This window comes from Lates calcarifer, linkage group LG3, assembly GCF_001640805.2.
Source record: "Lates calcarifer isolate ASB-BC8 linkage group LG3, TLL_Latcal_v3, whole genome shotgun sequence".
Classification (NCBI taxonomy): Eukaryota; Metazoa; Chordata; class Actinopteri; family Centropomidae; genus Lates; species Lates calcarifer.
The window spans coordinates 11788814-11805308 of record NC_066835.1 but is presented as its reverse complement, the minus strand read 5'-3'; the positions used below and the strand labels follow the sequence as shown (position 1 = coordinate 11805308).

Sequence of the window (16495 nt, the reverse complement as noted above, 5' to 3'; positions counted from 1 at the left end):
CAGGAAAAATCTTTAAATCTCAACTTTTAGGCCAAGACAAGACTTTTATTTACTGATGAAGGCTGTGTAATGTGACTGAAAGCTCCAGAACAGCTACTGAGTGAACCCGCAGATGAGAATAGAATAGGCTTTTATTGTCACTGTACAGTTGAGTACAATGAAACTGTGGGTGCTCCACGAAGACAAACAGTGCACTACAGAAGAAAGTATATACAATAAGAAATATAAAATGTACACAAATAATACAAAAGACAAATAATACAAACATTTACACTAATTTTACACAGTTTACACACACACAGCACACATGATTATGCAAGAAACTGATTGTGAAGTTTGCATGAATTATCACAGAAACAGACATTTCTGGAGGAAGGATGAGGATGACCCAAGATATCTGTTCACCATGAGAATATCTAGGACCTGAGGGTTTTTATAGTTGTCTTAAATCGTGGATTGTAGGAACATTGTTTGTGTGTTTACTCTCAATAAAATGAAAATGTTTTCACAGTAAGGTACGTGAGGACAAACCTGAGTGACACGTCGTCCACAGCCTCCAGAAACAGCCGCAGAGTGAGACGTCTTTACTTTCTCTCCTCTTCTCAGACTTGTCGAAGCGCACTAAGGATGCGCTTTGGGCAAACTGCGCTGTCAGTCAAACCCACGACCGCTCTGCGATTGGTCGGTTCGTCCCCCGGTCCCCGCCCCTGTTGGCCGGCAGCAGCGTTGAAATGACACCGTGGGAAAGCTGAGCGCTTCAAACGGAGGCGCTCCGGGCAAACCCTGTACAGACGAGCGTCTGGCAGACACAACAAGCACACTGAAGGACTATACTGAGAGCGAAATACAAAATGAAGAGAAATCACGATTTTAGCTCCTCGGACAGCGAGCTGGATGAGACTATTGAAGTGGAGAAGGAGAGCACAGATGAGAATGGGTGAGTTATTTGACCCTGAAGAGTTTTTTTTTTCCCTCTTATGTGATTCTAGTGCATGGCGGAAGTGAACAACACGGCTGTTAAAATAGCAATTTAAATTTTATAAATAAAGTCTAAATCCTCCTTGTTTCATCTCTTTAAAGGAATATGAGCTCTCCTCTGGGCTCCATGTCTCCCACTACATCCACTCAGGTGCAGGCGAGGAAAAGGCGTCGAGGAGTAAGTGAATCTTATTTATATAAAAATCCATTTGTGCAGAAATGAGTCTGTCATGTGCGCATATTCTACAAATAATTAAATAACACGTTTTCCGTCTCTTTACCTCAGATAATTGAGAAACGGCGCCGTGACAGGATCAACAACAGCCTCAGCGAGCTCCGCAGGCTGGTCCCCAGCGCCTATGAGAAACAGGTAAGTCACAGGCAGCGTAGCTCTAATATCACTTCGTTCAAATCTAAAAATATGAAACTACTTTTTGCATTTCTGCCTTTTTTGGTTTACTTGTATGTAACTGGCTCCTATTTGTCTCCCTCCACACTGAAGGGCTCAGCCAAACTGGAGAAGGCAGAGATTTTGCAGATGACTGTTGACCATCTGAAGATGCTTCATGCAGCTGGAGGCAAAGGTTCGTCTGGGATCCATTATCTGTTACAGAAAAACACCTTTCACTTGTTGCATGATCGCAGTCATATGTTTAAGAGGGTAAATACAGTTGATTCCCTGAAAAAAAGAGATATATTTATATGTAAATGAATGAAAGAAATGTGCGGATTAAATATTTACATTTCAACAGTTCTGGCTGATTATTTACTCTTTCACCTTTCCAAAGCCGAAGGCAAATTGATTCATGTCAGACAGAGCTGCTTCACTTCTGGAGGAACTTGTTTTGTCGTGCACAGATCAGCTGACTTTTTAACTAATCTGCTGTCACCTTGCTCTTTCCTCAGGTTACTTTGACGCCCATGCCCTGGCGATGGACTACCGTGGTTTGGGTTTCAGGGAGTGCCTGGCTGAGACGGCCCGCTACCTGAGTATAATCGAAGGCTTGGACAACACAGACCCCCTGAGGATCCGCCTGGTCTCCCACCTCAACAACTACGCCAGTCAGAGAGAGGCTCACTCTGGCCTGAGTCACCTGGCGTGGGGCTCTGCGTTTGGGTCCCCTTCAGCCCACCTCGCCCACCACCCCCTCCTCCTCCAGCACCAGCAGGGGGCACCTCTGGCGCCTTTACCCCGCAGCACCACCAGCAGCCCGCAGACCCCTCTGTCATCCACGTCTGCCTCGTCCACCTCCTCCTCCTCCTCTTCGTCATCCTCGTCCTCGTCGGGGGCCGGGGAGGCTCACATCCCAGGCAGACGCAGCAGCAGCAGCAGCACCACCACCACCCCTCACTCGGATCAGGGCCCGATCCGAGTCCCACCGACGACCGCTGCTCCCACCACCGTCCTGCACCCTGCCTTTGGTCCCCTCATCGGCATCCAAGCTCTCCCCTCCTCTCCTCTCCTCCCTCTCAGCGTTCCCCTTCCCCTTCAGCGCCTTCCCCATCATCTCCCCCACCACTGCCATCAGCCCCCCAGCCCCAACATCCAGTGTGGGGAAACCCTATAGACCCTGGGGTATGGAGATAGGAGCTTTCTGACTAAAGTGAACTCCTCAACACAATCTACACATAGACTCGAGTCACCACCCAGCTGAGCTGGACTTTCAAGGACAAGACTTTTTATTTTCCCTGCTACAAAAGTACTATTTTTTCTATGATGTTGACATCCCACAGAGGATATACCTAGCTATAGGATTTTTATTTTCCTGCTAATGTATTTTGTTTTGTATAGAAGAAAAAAAAAAGTGAGGAGGGAGACCACGAGTAAAAAGCAACAAGAGTGATTTATTGTGTTGATTGATCTGAGTTCCTGCCCACCCCCTTTAGAAGTTTCACCCACTGCTGTCAGCCTATCAGGAATGGCGTTTCCAGATGGTCAAGCAGTCGCCGTCCATCAAGTTCCTGGGTGAAACTGTGCCCCCTCCTCTCCCCTTTGTTTTCCCCTCCCTTGAGCTGAAACACCCAGTGTTGATGCCCTGGTTACACACACACACACACACAGAGAGAGAGAGAGAGAGAGAGAGAGAGAGAGAGAGGGTGGTGTGTGAAAAGGAGGGCTCGAGGTGGTAGAGAGTCACCCCCTTTTTACAGCATTTTATGGGGTGGAATAACCGAAACCAGGTGTTTTGTTTGACTAAATACTGGGAACAGAAGTTAGCTACCAGCTTGGCTGAAATAAACTTAACCGTGATTTACCCGCAACCTCTGATGTTCAGATGGTGCTCTATTGTTTCAAGCTCACTTCCTCAAGTTATGTTTCCTCTCTACAGTAAATTCTGTCTTTAACAGTTGAAGCTTCACATATGTTTTTACCAGCTTTTCCAGGTTTTTTTTCTCATGTAAATGATGTTAGGGTGATATTTATCACCATGTCTCTTGTATTTGCTTAACATATCAGCATTGTCAAGCAGTATTTACCAAGAGGGAGTCAAGCTGTAACCATCAAAGCAGTTGCATTTGAAAAAGGTCATACAGTTCATTTTATGTCATTATTGACTTTAGAGACAGTTAGAAACTCTAACTCATCATTCCCCCCTGATATTTCTTGGTAAACCTCACTGTGAGTTTGCATATTTTATGGTTGTACAAAACACAAGCGAGCACTGACAAATCAGATTATCAGCTTTTCAGAGTTGTTGCTGGTGGTAATGACAACTTCCCTGTAATAAAAGAGTTCTGATACATCACCTGTGGCTTTATCAGTGTGTTTTTTTAATGCCCGCAGTTGCATGTGTTTGTTCAAGTGCGTATGGGTATGAAAGTATTTATCTGTGCACGACTGTCCCTTGCTTTCGTGTGTGTGCGTGCGCTCGCAGTACGTGGCAACGCCTGGTATCAGATGAGGCTGCTTGTTTCTCTCAGCAGCCCCCTGTGTGTGCACAGGAAACCATTAACAAGGAGGGGATATCCTGGACAATAGCAGCCCGGCTGGCCCCATGCGCTCCGTGGGAACTAGAGGAGGAGGAGGAAAGAGGGAGGGAGGGAAGGTTTGGAAGAGGATGAAGAAGAGAAAGGAAGGAGAGACTGAGCATGAAGTAGGAGATGGAGGGAAAAAAGGGGGAGGAAGAATGAAAAAGAACAGGGCGATCAAAGGAGGCAGCAGGAGAGAGGGACTGAGAAACTGTGAGAAAGGAAGTGTGCAGAGAACAGTTTTGTCTCTTTGCCATCATTTCAGCCTGCACCAGCTGCACCTTCTGTTCTCAGCTCCTACGCTCGCCGTCTCTTCTTCTTCTGCTGGACCAAAATTTTTCAGACTCGCCAAAACATCCCCTGCTCTTTCATCTGTTTCTCTAAAATGCCCGCTCTTTCTTTTCACCCTTTGATCTCTCTCCTCATTCCCCTTAACCTTTTCCTCTATTACTGAGGATGATGCAGAGCCAGGTAGTGATGTAAGCTCCACTGCAGCCAAAACCACAGGGTCAATGACATTTTTAGTGATGACAACCTGTCTTTTGTCTCCCCCAGCTGGTCATAAGTGGTACTTCAACACTGAGGATCATAGAACTGGAAGACTGGTGAGGGCCCAGTGTAACAATATTCTGTTAAAGGTAAAAGTCCTGCACCCAAAATAATTCTCTAAATATTACTGGGTCATTGTTATTATTATTATTGATGCATGAACTTGTGAGCAGCATTCTGATGTTGTAGCTTATCAAGGTGGAGCTAATTTTAATATTTGAAGATACTGTTGTGTTGTTTAATCATTTAGGTCATACTGTGTGTTTTGTAAATAAAATTAGTAACTGCATAGTAATTATAGCTGTCACATTAGTACGGTGGATTAAAAAGTTACTTGTTTCCTTTGTCTCTTTATCTAAGATACAAAAATGGAAGTGCTCAGGTTCTCAAGTGAAGTGCATGGTCTGTACACAAGTACAGTACAGGTACCTTATACTTGTGCTTAAGTAGAGTAATTGAATAAATTTACTTAGTTACATTCCACCACTCCCCAACCACCTGCTGATACGTAAAATCTGCTTTCTTACAGACCTGCTGTATATTTTAAAATTGTCAGTGTTCTCTAATTAGCAAGATAGTGCCCTGTAAACATGAGGAAACTGCTTTGTAATATTCAGTGCTGAAATGATTTGTGAAACAATCATTTGATTAATGGATTAGTAAACAGACTGAAAATTAATCAACAGAGATGTGATATTTTATTAATTGTGTAAGTCATTATAACAAAATGCTAAACAATCACTGGTAAAAAGTCGTGTATGTGGGTATTTTCTCACTGCTTTTCTCAGTTTCTAAACACTGTAAATGGAGAGGTCTAATAAACACCATAACAGTGGCTCTCTACCTCAGAGACAGATCAGTCAGCCAGAGAACTGAGCCAGCATTGACAGTGGCAGGTGCCCTGAACCTGAACAGATTGCTGCCCTTATTAATAACAATATGTTCCTGTAGTTTCTGTGCTACGTTTTGTAAAAATGTTTGCATTGAAAAAGGTCTGTTGAGTCATTTTTAAAAATGTAATTTCAGATATATACTTGGTCCCTGGTCAGTTATGATGGGTAAAATTCACTTTGACAGATCAGTCGATTAATTGTAAAATAATAATGATGGATATTAATCAGCATTGAAAACAGTCATTAATTTTATCACTAATATTAAATGGTAATTTGTGCCCACTGTTCTAATCTGATATATTGTTAAAGATATGACAAGATTGTCAAGAAAATCATGTGGCATTGCCCGAATGCTACAGTGTGTGAAAGAAGTCACTCCCATGCAGGTTTCATTCACTGAACCCCAAATCTTTATTAACCACTGCTTGCTCACAAAGATATATGTGGAGAGGGGGAAACACACAAATGGACAGAGGAGAGAGAGAGAGAGAGAGAGAGAGAGAGAGAGAGAGAGAGAGAGAGAGGAGAGAGAGAGAGAGAGAGAGAGGCAGGTAGGATAGTCACTGTCTGTGGTGAACAGTTGTTACACATTGTGATGGTGTTGGTTTATACTCGACCAGATCAATTATCACATGGCACAAACATTCGTTTATCTATCCGTCCTTTCTGAAATACACACACACACACACTCACACACACCTATGGGCCTAAGGTGCATGTGTGACCAACAGGGTTCAACCTCAGGCTTCAACACCCCTGGTTACAAACTACTCGGATACTTTAATACACTCTATACACCTTTACAGATGGAAATACTGTGTTCATGAATCGTTGTTGCAGTGATACCTGTTATGGCTTAAATATCTTTCTTGTGCCAGCCTTTCTGTGGCATTTACAGTGTCTTGGAGTGAAGTGCAATGATTCCAGTAGGCGCTGATGATGTTCGAGCACTACTCTAGCCTCTATGAAATGGAGAAAGGTGGAACGTATTTGTATTTTCTCCAATGTAAGATTCACAGTAACAATCTGATCTCAGGTGAAGGTTTTTTTTTTGCTCTTCGGATGCACTATAACCTCAGTTGTGTTGTATATTGCAGTAACACGTGATTGAAATGTGATTGGAAGCTTGTTTCTTAGGAATATTAAGAGGCCCGCCATTGGTCAGGGATGTTATTTGAGCTTTTCCGGTGCCAGATGGACAGAGTTTAGCAGAGCTCCTCCTGAGCTCTGTGCTGTGATTGGCTTAATGCCTGCCCATGTGGAGAGCGTGTGAGTGAGTGCTTCTACAGTATGTATAGTGTATGTGGAAAGATGAAGAGGCTGCAGACGGAGGGAAGGAGGATGGAGATGGGCTCATTAAATGCTATCGTGTTCTCCTGTGGCACAGTCACCATCTACCTCACAGGAGTGGATGTGCGGCGACGGCTTGCAGTCCCCACAGAAAAGCAAACTGTCCCCTTTCCTTCTGCCAACTTTCCTGCACATGTCCCTTGCTAATTGGAGCATTGGCATAAAACGGATGGAAAATCACTCCGACCGAACACAGATCCAATTTTTTTTTCTGCTTCCAGATCTGAGGGGGGTCAAATGAGTAAAGGGGGGCGAGAGGGAGCGGAGCCAGGATGCGGGGCCTTGTGAGGACGCAACCGGTCGCAGCAAACATCAGCTAGCTGGCAAACTCACAACAAACACCTAAGCCTGTTACCACACAAGAGAAAAATAAAAAGGAAAAAAAGATTCTCAGGCTGAAATGAACAAACAAAAAAAAATTAACAAATTATTACATCCATATATATGCAGGGAGAGGAAACTTATATATAAAAATGGCACACTGCAATCAATACTTTTGCTGCTTGTATCGTACTGTATATAACAAAAAAAGAAGTATTTACAAAAACCATTACCCACTGTCGTCTTGTCAATTTGATTTTTTTCTTTTCTTCTCATTTGAAACAGGAGCAAAAACATTCTTTTTTTGGGAAGAGTGGGTGGGAGACATTAATTTTCTTTTTTTTTTTAATCATTTTTGCTTTTTTTCTTTTGTTTTCCACCCCCAACCCCATTTGAACCTCCCACTGTCTCGGGGTGGTGTCTCAGGCTGTGGTAATTTCATAGTAGTACGGGGAGAATGTGGCGGGGAGGAGGAGGGGTGGGGCTAGGGGTAGGAGGCGGAGAGGTGTGGGAATGTGGGCTAAGGTGGCGGTGGGGGGAGGAGGGGTGTTCCTCAGGGTTGAGGGTGGTGATGAAGGGTTTTCAGGTGTGACGTAGAACCTGTCGGGGGCTTCTCACGCTGCCAACTCTTCTCTTATTCCCTTGTTCCTGCGCACCTCCTGAGCATGCCTCTCCTGGCAAAAACACACAAACACACACATTGAGGATGTCATGTTTTTTTTTGGTTTTTTTTTGCTGCTGCTGCTGCTGCTGGCCCTTTCCTGACATTTTTTTTCTCACTCACTGCACCATTTCTCTTCTTTGACCTTTACAGTGACGACTTATTCTGCTCTTCTCTCCTCTCTCACATCCTCCAGGCACAGGACTGCATCTTTGTCTTTGTCAAACCCCTCAATGCTAGCACCTGCATTTCTTTTGTCATTATTTCTTCCAGAGTCACTTTTTCAAAATAACCCTTTCTCTCCTTCCACCTGTGCCCCATCTTCACCGCAAAACGGTTTCAATGTATCACTTTCTAACTTCTAACACTGATGTCCCTGTATAAGTTAACACCTACTTAGTGTAAAGATTGTCTGGGAGAGATGGGATTGAGTAATTGACGTAAAACCTCAGTGTATCTGAAATCCTGCTCCTCACCTTCTCCTGCAGGCGCTCCATCATGGCAGCCAGGTATGCCATTCGGTTCTCCTCGATCTGCTCCATCTTCACCTGGAGCTTCTCCTCAGCCATGCGGCTGAAGTTGCTGTTCTCTTCCATGGCCTTCAGCAGCACGTCACGCTCGTGCTCTCGCTTCTCGGCCAGGGCCCGAAGTACCTGTGCCTCCTGGGACTGGAGGATGAAGAGAAAGAGGAGAGGGAAGGACAGGCAACGGAGAGAGTGAGTCAGAGAGAAGGTGTCGATAGCAAGTCAGTTATTAAAAACCATTCAAGGGTTCTTCTTTAAATTTAAACATCAGTCAGGGATGGGTCAACACTTGAAGTACCTGGATGCAACAGAATTTCTCTCCTTAACTTCATCTTCACCTTTGTCTTCTCATGACCATAATATATTATACAATATACTGTATGTGTGTTTTATAGTATTGGACATCTGGTGTAAAAAAAATCTGTCTGTGTGTTATTGATTGGGTGATTGATTTGTTGGTGGGTTGCTGGATTTGTCATCTGGTGGACTGACTGTATTGACATTCGAATCAATGAGATGCAGGAATTAGCCGGTGTCAGATTAGATTTTTAATGACACGTGCAGCTGCAGTAGTCAAGGAAAGGCATGACTGACCAAACAATTGGATGGTGAGGGAAGTCAAGCATACCAGTAATGTTGTGTAAACTCAGTTTTAGGTCACAAATGGTTGGCTCTTTGGATTTACTGAAGCAGCTGGGTGCAATGATAATGATTGGAGTCCTTACTCTCCTCCGCTCCTCAGCTGCCTCCAGTTTCTTCTGGATGTCCTCCAGGGAAATGTCCCTTTTTGGGGGGCTGGTGATGCAGTGGTTAACATCAGACACAGGGGAGGACGGCTTCAGGATGACCTCAAAGGCCTGGCCTGAGGCTCGCTTGTTAATGGGCTTTATGTCCATGTCTGCATGTGTGCACGCCAATGAGAAACAAATAATAGAAGCCACAGTTAGTCAGCTCTGTTGGAGTTTTCATTCACGCACTGTTTTGTAAAGTGAATCCTCAGTCTGACTACCACATACCTTCAAAGTCACCCATGATGTTTTTGCGGCTCTCAGGGTACAGACAGGAGCAGATGAGCGAGAGAACTGAGATCTCCTTCATCTTCTCTTTGTAAGCTGAGGAGGGAAATTGAAACATGACTTTGTGTTGGTTTGTCGCATGTTTACAGCTGCATGCAAACCAGCACACTGCTAACACACATGCACAAAGATGAAGCATCATTAACCCACTAACATACAAAAAGAAGAAACATCATTAACCCAGTTCTACCTCCACGGGAGGTCTTTAAACAAGATGTTTTGGAGGAATAATTAATAGTTGCAACCTCCAAAAAGAAAACCTCATCAAAGGATGTCTGGTGGAACTGAACTGCCCTGGGTTTTCTGGAGATTTTGTGGCTTTTGTTTTCACTGCACCGCGGGAGAAGCGGGATGGATGTGTCCTTACTTGGCCTAATTTCCCCACCAGGCAAGATGCTGCCGTCCCTACAGGATTCTCCACACGCCATTAGCTATGCATTTCATTTTGGTCTATTATTTATTAACGTAGTCAGACCAACGCCCTATTGCCTCTCAGCTATTCTCTGTCGTACTCCAAAAACCATCAGGAATTATTTTATGCTTTTCAGGTAATTCAAAAAGCAAAGACGCCACGGTTTTGGTTAGATGTTGGGATAATCTTTGCACTGTTTCTTATCCTCTTTGTCTGTGGCGTGTGGCTAATAGTGGAGGATTTAGCTTATCAGCATAACACAGTGATATGACTGTCCATCTCATGGTCCATTTATGGTCCAAAAAGTTAATAACACTGAAGCAAAACTGGCATCAAATCATACTGGCTGCATTTGGCAACCTGCCCCCTGCTCAGTAGGGAGGGACAAAGTGCTCCAAAGGGCAGATGATAAAAAAAGGAAAAGAGAATAACAAACCAACCTTGTCTAACCTTGATTTTTTTTTTTTTTTTTTTTTTTTTTTTTTTTTGGCACCTACTACTTTGTAACGTAAGGCTCAAGTCCCAGCAGGGAGAACGGCAAAAATATCTGCAACACACTGCAGGTTGTGCAATGTTCTGCCTCTGCATATGGCTGCTGTGTTCTGTCAAGGTACACTGCCTCGTGGTGCAGATTTGCATGCCGACTGTCAGAGTATGGCATAATCCATCACCGAGCACACAGGGCCTGCAGGGCTGAGATGTGCCACATTGATTCATGATTTGCGGCAGGCTTTCAGTAGGAAAGCCAGGAATGAGATTTACTGTGAAAGAGCCTCTCCATGGTGGGGTACAGTGTACAGTATGATTAATCCAAATCCTCTTCCTTACTCTTATTCCCTTCTCACTCTCTCTACTTCTTCTTCTCCTCTCTGTGTCTCACTTTCTTCCCTGCAGACAGGCAGACGCCACAGTAATGTGATCAACTCTCAGATGTAGACTCTCACTACTCTCTGATGGCCTTGTTAACCCCTTCCCTGAGGAGGAAGTGGGAGAGGGTGAGAGCACGGTATAGAGGTGAAAAGAAAAAACAGAGAGAAATGCTGGGAGAAAGGAGAGACGGGTTGAGTAGGAATCGAGATGAAGGTTGGTAGGGGAACAGAGAAATATGATTTATTTCTCTAGATGAAAGGGCTGTCAGTGAGGAAAGAGTGGGTGGTGGAAAATGGAGGAAGAGAGGGGAAATGCTTGGCTGTTCGGGCGTGGCTGAAAATCATGCTAACACCTTTTTGATATAAACAGAAATCACAGACTGGGAGGATTAAGAAGCAGTAAAGGGGGCAGCTCCCAGTGGGGACTTTGCCGCCACCATCAGCTGCCCCCAGGACAGTCTAATGGAGGACTCAGACACCTCAGGTGGATAGCACTTTAATTTGTAATTAGTGGACCGTACCACTTCTGCTGACAAGGGGTGGAGTTGGGGGGGTGGCTTTTGGAGGGTTGTCACATGCTCATTAAGTGCCATGTATATGTCAAGACCCCAGCAGCCATTTTCTCCCACACACATCCCCACTTGACAGCTCAAGACTCAAGCAGTTAACAATTCAGTGGAGCAGGTAATTTGGGCTAAGTGCTTACAGAGCAGATCAGCAGAGATTCTTGTTTATTGGTTGTCAAGCTCTGTTGCATTGCAGCTTTTTCTGTGCTAAGTAATGATTTTTAAACTGAAAATTTAGATCTAAATTTCTGGTTTGGGTCTGCAGCTATTTTTATAATCAATTATCCCCTTAAAATACACTGTCTCATCCATGGGAGATTTTGGCCTTCGTACGATTCAGATGTTATTTAGGAGGGCGTTTGAAGGCTTATTTTGCCAACTATTTTCTTGATTAATCTGTTAATTATTATAATTCTAATTATTATTATCAAAAAACTGTGAACAATGTCAAGGGAATTGTCTTGTTTTGTCCAACTAACAAAACAAAACCCAAAGACATTCCATTTACAGTGACAGAAAACTGAGAAAAGCTGCAAATCCTCACATATGAACAGCTGGAATCATCAAATAAATAATTGATAACTTGAATCGTTGAACCTTTATGCTGATTTGCTTGGTTTAATGTGAGGTGAGTACTGTAAGCTCCGTTCTCATTTCTTTGTTATCTTGGAAGATAAGCACTCTGCAAATTCAAACTGAGCTGAAGCTCTCTAACTCAAAACCTCTGAGATATTGCTTTTATATCCATAATCAAAAAAATATGAGATTCTCTACTGTGCAAAAATAAGAATCTGAGAGTTTATTACTCTTGAGAGAAAATATCTTTTTCTTCTGTAACTGCTGTAGCAATAAGATCATTCCCTGTGGACCAGACTCATAAAAATGATAAATGATCCTGGATGACATCCTTTGCCATTTCACAGCAGGAAATGTCCAAACACCAGCATCTGTTCAAAAATGCTGGCAGAGTTTTAGATGTGCTGGGTCAGGTACTTTTTTTTTCAGTATGAGAATTGGAGAAGAGACAAAATAACGTCAGACAGGGATGACACCACTTAAACGCTTCCAGTCCACTCTAAGCAGGCTGGTTTCAACCAGTCAGCTCTGCATCCTCGCTCTCAGTAGAACTGCTCCTCCTGCCCTGATCCACAGACACACAGCCAGCAAACTGCACCTCCTCTTTCAATCCATCAGCCAAAGAGATCATCAATATCTAGTGTACCTCCTCCCCCGCAAGCATCTCTCTTCCCCAGCACCTTCTGCATCCCCGAGCCTCCGTCTCATCTGTTGCTGATGTATTCTCCCTCTCAGTCCCATCCTCCCGTTCTTACTCTATTCCTCTATTTTTGTCCCACACTCTCTGCGTCTCCCGAGAGCCTCAACTCTGCATTAGCACAAACCACCACACCTCTGTCTGGTACTTTTCTCTCAACCACACTCTTCCTCCCTGCCTTCATCTTACCTTAAAAACACCACCATTATAAGAATTTTAACTGGTGCTTGGGGAATAGAGTCACTTTGGGTAAAAAGGCACAAAGTGAAAAAAACATATGAAAGATACTGTTGACCAGGCTATGAGCAAACTGCCTGTTACAGGCCAACCCGCAAAATATGACCCTTTGTATCACAGCGTTTACTGCCCTCCAGAGATCTATGGCCTTGCAGCAGCATGGGCTTGGCATCTGTGTTGAGCAAATACAGGCCCTTTACTGCAGGGCCACCCGGCAACAATATAATCACAAAATTATGAAGGTATTACCAGAGCGAAATTGGCTATTAAAGGACACGTTATGGCACCCAGACGATCTAGAGCAGGTTCAGCCATTCGAGTCAGGAGTGGGTGGCTGGTGGTATGAGTTTTTGCAAAACCGCGCCCTGTATCCGCCCCAAGGAGATCAGGGCAGACACTAAAGATGCATTTCTATTAACTGATCAAATCTTTTGGTTTATAAAATGTCAAAAATACCCATCACGCTTTCCTAAAGCTCAGTGTGCTAACTTTAAATGCCTTGTTTTGTCTAACAGTCACTGCAAAATCCAAAGATATTTAGTCTATTATCAGATAAAACCAGTAAAAGTAGCAAATCCTCACATTTCAGAGGCTGTAACAAGCAATCTGTGCTTGAAAAATGACTTGAATGATTAAGCAATATCAAAATAGTTGCCTATTTCTATCGACTAATTGCTCAGCTGTAGACCCATGCATTTAAACGGTAACGAAATACTGAAGAAGCAAATTGGTTTCTGACTGAATATCTAACTGTGCAATGTATAAATAACCCCACAGGTGACATCAAACTTACCAAACCAGGAAGCTAAAATGTCTGAACTGTCTCATTCCAGATGTGGATTTTTCACAAGTGATGAACAAATCATGAGCATATGGCATGCCATCACCACCGGATTGATGTCACTTCTTTAAGAGCAACAGTCATCTGAACCAGTAATGGTTGCTGTGCTGCATTGATCGATGGGACTCGGTGATAAACCAGGATGAATTACGAGACTTGTGAGCTTTATGCACATGGCCCCATAATGACAGTAGTGATAGAGATGGTAAGATGAGAAATATAGCTCGATGTAGACATGACTAGTTGTTTTAAATTAATGGTTATTATTATCATTGTCCTAATGAGCTTCTGTTTTTGTGCAAAAAGGAATTGATTTTAGGGCACCAGCTGAATGACCACACCTAATTGGATATGACACGAACTGCATGATAAGTATCAGGAGAAGTGCTTAGAGGCCTTAATGCACACTGGGAGTGGTTCTGACCACAAATTTGTGGAATAGTTGATCCATTTTGTAGCGTAGAGGCCTGACAACAAGTAGTAAATGTTCAAATACAAATAAACCTTCAGGTATTTTTGCTCTTCCATCTCAGAATTGTTAAAAAGCAGAATTAAATTCCACATGTGATTCTAAAATATTAAGAGCGCAACATTCCCTTGAATAAAAAAAACAGCAGAAATGAACTCAACGACCCGCTGAGTGCTGACTGGCATGATGACTGCTTTTCTCCCAGAGTGTCTGCTCCCTGCCCATCCCATTCTGCCTGTCCACAGCTCAAGTCATGGAGGAAAGAGGAGGAAGGAGGAGGAGGAGGAGGCGCGAAGGCGAAGGAGGAGGAGAAGGAGGGGGGGGGTAAATATAACAGTCAGGGTTTAGTTGCCGGTGTGTCCCTCAGCGCAGACACCATGCAGGACCCTTACCGCTGTCTGTCTGCATGCCCCTCCATCCATCAAGTGCCTAGTCAACCATAAAACAAACAGACTATCCCCTAGACTGGCCACACACACACACACACACACACACACATTGTACTTTTCATATATACACCCCCTTTTCCCTTCATGTTAATGTTTACGTTTGCCTTTAGGCTTCTTTTTCACCTCTAGTGTTTATAGGCCTGCAACAGCTCATTCAGTGGTGTGTTAAGATCACTGCGACAAATCAAAATATATCATGCCTTGATGTGGAAATTCATAGACACAAATGCAAGGCCTTCCACCTGTCATTACATGCAATCTTATTTTATTTCTCCCTATATGTAACATTCTACTAAACCCCCCCTCCATTGTGATCTGATAATAATGCTGTTATTGGATATAACAGGCCACATGTACAGTCAATAACCTTCCTAACAGGACTGGAGTCTGATCATCCTGAGACGACATTCATCTTCATTCTTCCCTCGACTGCAAAGCAATCCTGGATAAGGATCCTCTGTTTTTTCCTCCCTCCCTCCCTCCTCCTCTCTCTCTCTCTCTCTTTCTCTCTTTCATTCATGCCTTTTAGCGGTCACCCCACAAAAATGAGTTCAACGCGGGCTTCAAGACAGAAAAGCTACATAAGATGACCCAGTTTTAATAAGGAGGATTTGTCACGGTGAGATATTTCACACCCTGGAGAGCGCGGCTTGTCTTTGCTTTTGAAGGGACCGGAGATGTTGGGTGGGGTCGCTGGCGCTGCATTATGCTGCACGGCTCTGAGTCAGGCAATAAGGGGGCAGGTGCGGCAGGCAGGCATCGACAAAAATGCTGCTGTGTGAGGGGAAAAACATAGTCCTTTCTGCCTGCTTTGATGTGTATTCTCTTTAATTCGCTTGCTTTAAAATTGGATTTTTTTTAAAATATGCGTCACTGATACTGGCAAACTGAACCCTAAACTAGTTCATACTGATCAGCACTCATTTGTATTAAGGATTAGACAAAATCCGCAAAATACACTCTTTTATAGGTAGGAGAAAGACGGAAAGAAGATTCATTTTTGCAACTTAATTAAATTACAAGTGACTTGCAAAGGAGTTTGGCCGCTCCCTCTCACCAAACCCCTCAGCATCCTTTTGTGCCATGGGTGTCGCCACAGCCTCTCAGCATCATCCTCAAACCTGCGAAGCCGCTATTTCAGGAAAAAAAAATACACATATATCAAGTGCAAAACTCACCGATTGCGGTCTTAGCCATTTCTGTACGGTGGTGCCGGGGTGGGTTGACCGGAGGAGTGTGCGTCGGTTGTTGGATGCTGTATCTCGGGGTGGAGGGACTGCTGGTAAGGCACTGAGTCAGCAGAGACTGGGGGCTGCTGGTGCGCCTGGTGGTCTGGTATGAGCTTCGTGAAGTCAGCGGCAAATAACTGGAGCGAGATCGGAAGTAGGCAGACGTAGTCTTCAGAATAAAAGCATAACGATGTCGCACCATTAATTCTTTGCAGTGACACAATTACATGTAGGTGATAGAATACATATTTTAACATCATAAGCTTGACCTGCTGACTGAGCATTTATTGTTTTGTGATTTGGCACCATCACCCAACAACTTGTGTCATTGCCTACAACACACCCAAACATTACATTGAGATGCACCATCGTTTAAAAGGCTTTATTTTGAAATAAATAACAGGAAGTCTTAATATAGACTCTGATTGGCTTGACACTGCCTCAGTGATGAGCGTTTATGTGCTTCATTCTCCCTTGACGCGCCTCTCCTAACCAAAGCCCTGACAAATCAAATGTCCCCTTGTATTGGAGAGTTCAGGCCCTGCTTTGAAAGCTAATAAGGTGGGTGTTTCCCTCTTTGTTTCTCTGCTGATGACCAGGTACTGAAACTCTCTGTCCATGGTGCTAAAAGAGGAAGGATGATTTAGATTTAAGATACTTTGTCTTTTAACATTTTCGTAACATTTAGGTTTGAAAGTTCCTTGCAAGTCATGTAAAATGAAGACCATCACGAATCAGGCTGAAACGCAGTAACACAGTCTTTCTATAATCTATCTAATGATCAGCTAAAACCTAAAGCCACCATTTAATAGTTGTACACAGTCAACA

General features: G+C 43.7%; 2 protein-coding genes across 2 annotated transcripts; one reads left to right on the top strand and one right to left on the bottom strand.

The window, feature by feature from the left end:
* The first annotated feature begins 719 nt into the window (after positions 1-719).
* On the top strand, positions 720-3725 carry hey1 (hes-related family bHLH transcription factor with YRPW motif 1). Its single transcript, XM_018697994.2, is given in 6 exon segments — positions 720-937; positions 1081-1156; positions 1265-1348; positions 1481-1562; positions 1885-2393; positions 2395-3725. Coding segments are annotated over 6 exon segments (1020 nt in total). The 5' UTR covers positions 720-851; the 3' UTR covers positions 2578-3725.
* Positions 3726-5777: 2052 nt separating this feature from the next.
* stmn2b (stathmin 2b) lies at positions 5778-15791 on the bottom strand. The gene is made up of 5 exons (XM_018697993.2): positions 15617-15791; positions 9263-9358; positions 8972-9144; positions 8199-8390; positions 5778-7735 (listed from the first exon to the last, which is right to left on the bottom strand). The coding sequence occupies exons 1-5, from the start codon at positions 15633-15635 to the stop codon at positions 7676-7678; spliced, it is 540 nt and encodes a 179-aa protein (XP_018553509.1). The 5' UTR covers positions 15636-15791; the 3' UTR covers positions 5778-7675.
* Between the last annotated feature and the right edge of the window lie 704 nt (positions 15792-16495).

Coding starts and splice junctions, on each gene's coding strand:
- stmn2b (XM_018697993.2), bottom strand. Junction 9,145..9,262: donor CATCATGGGTGACTTTGAAG/GTATGTGGTAGT, acceptor GCACACATGCAG/ACATGGACATAAAGCCCATT. Junction 8,391..8,971: donor CAGCTGAGGAGCGGAGGAGA/GTAAGGACTCCA, acceptor TTCATCCTCCAG/TCCCAGGAGGCACAGGTACT.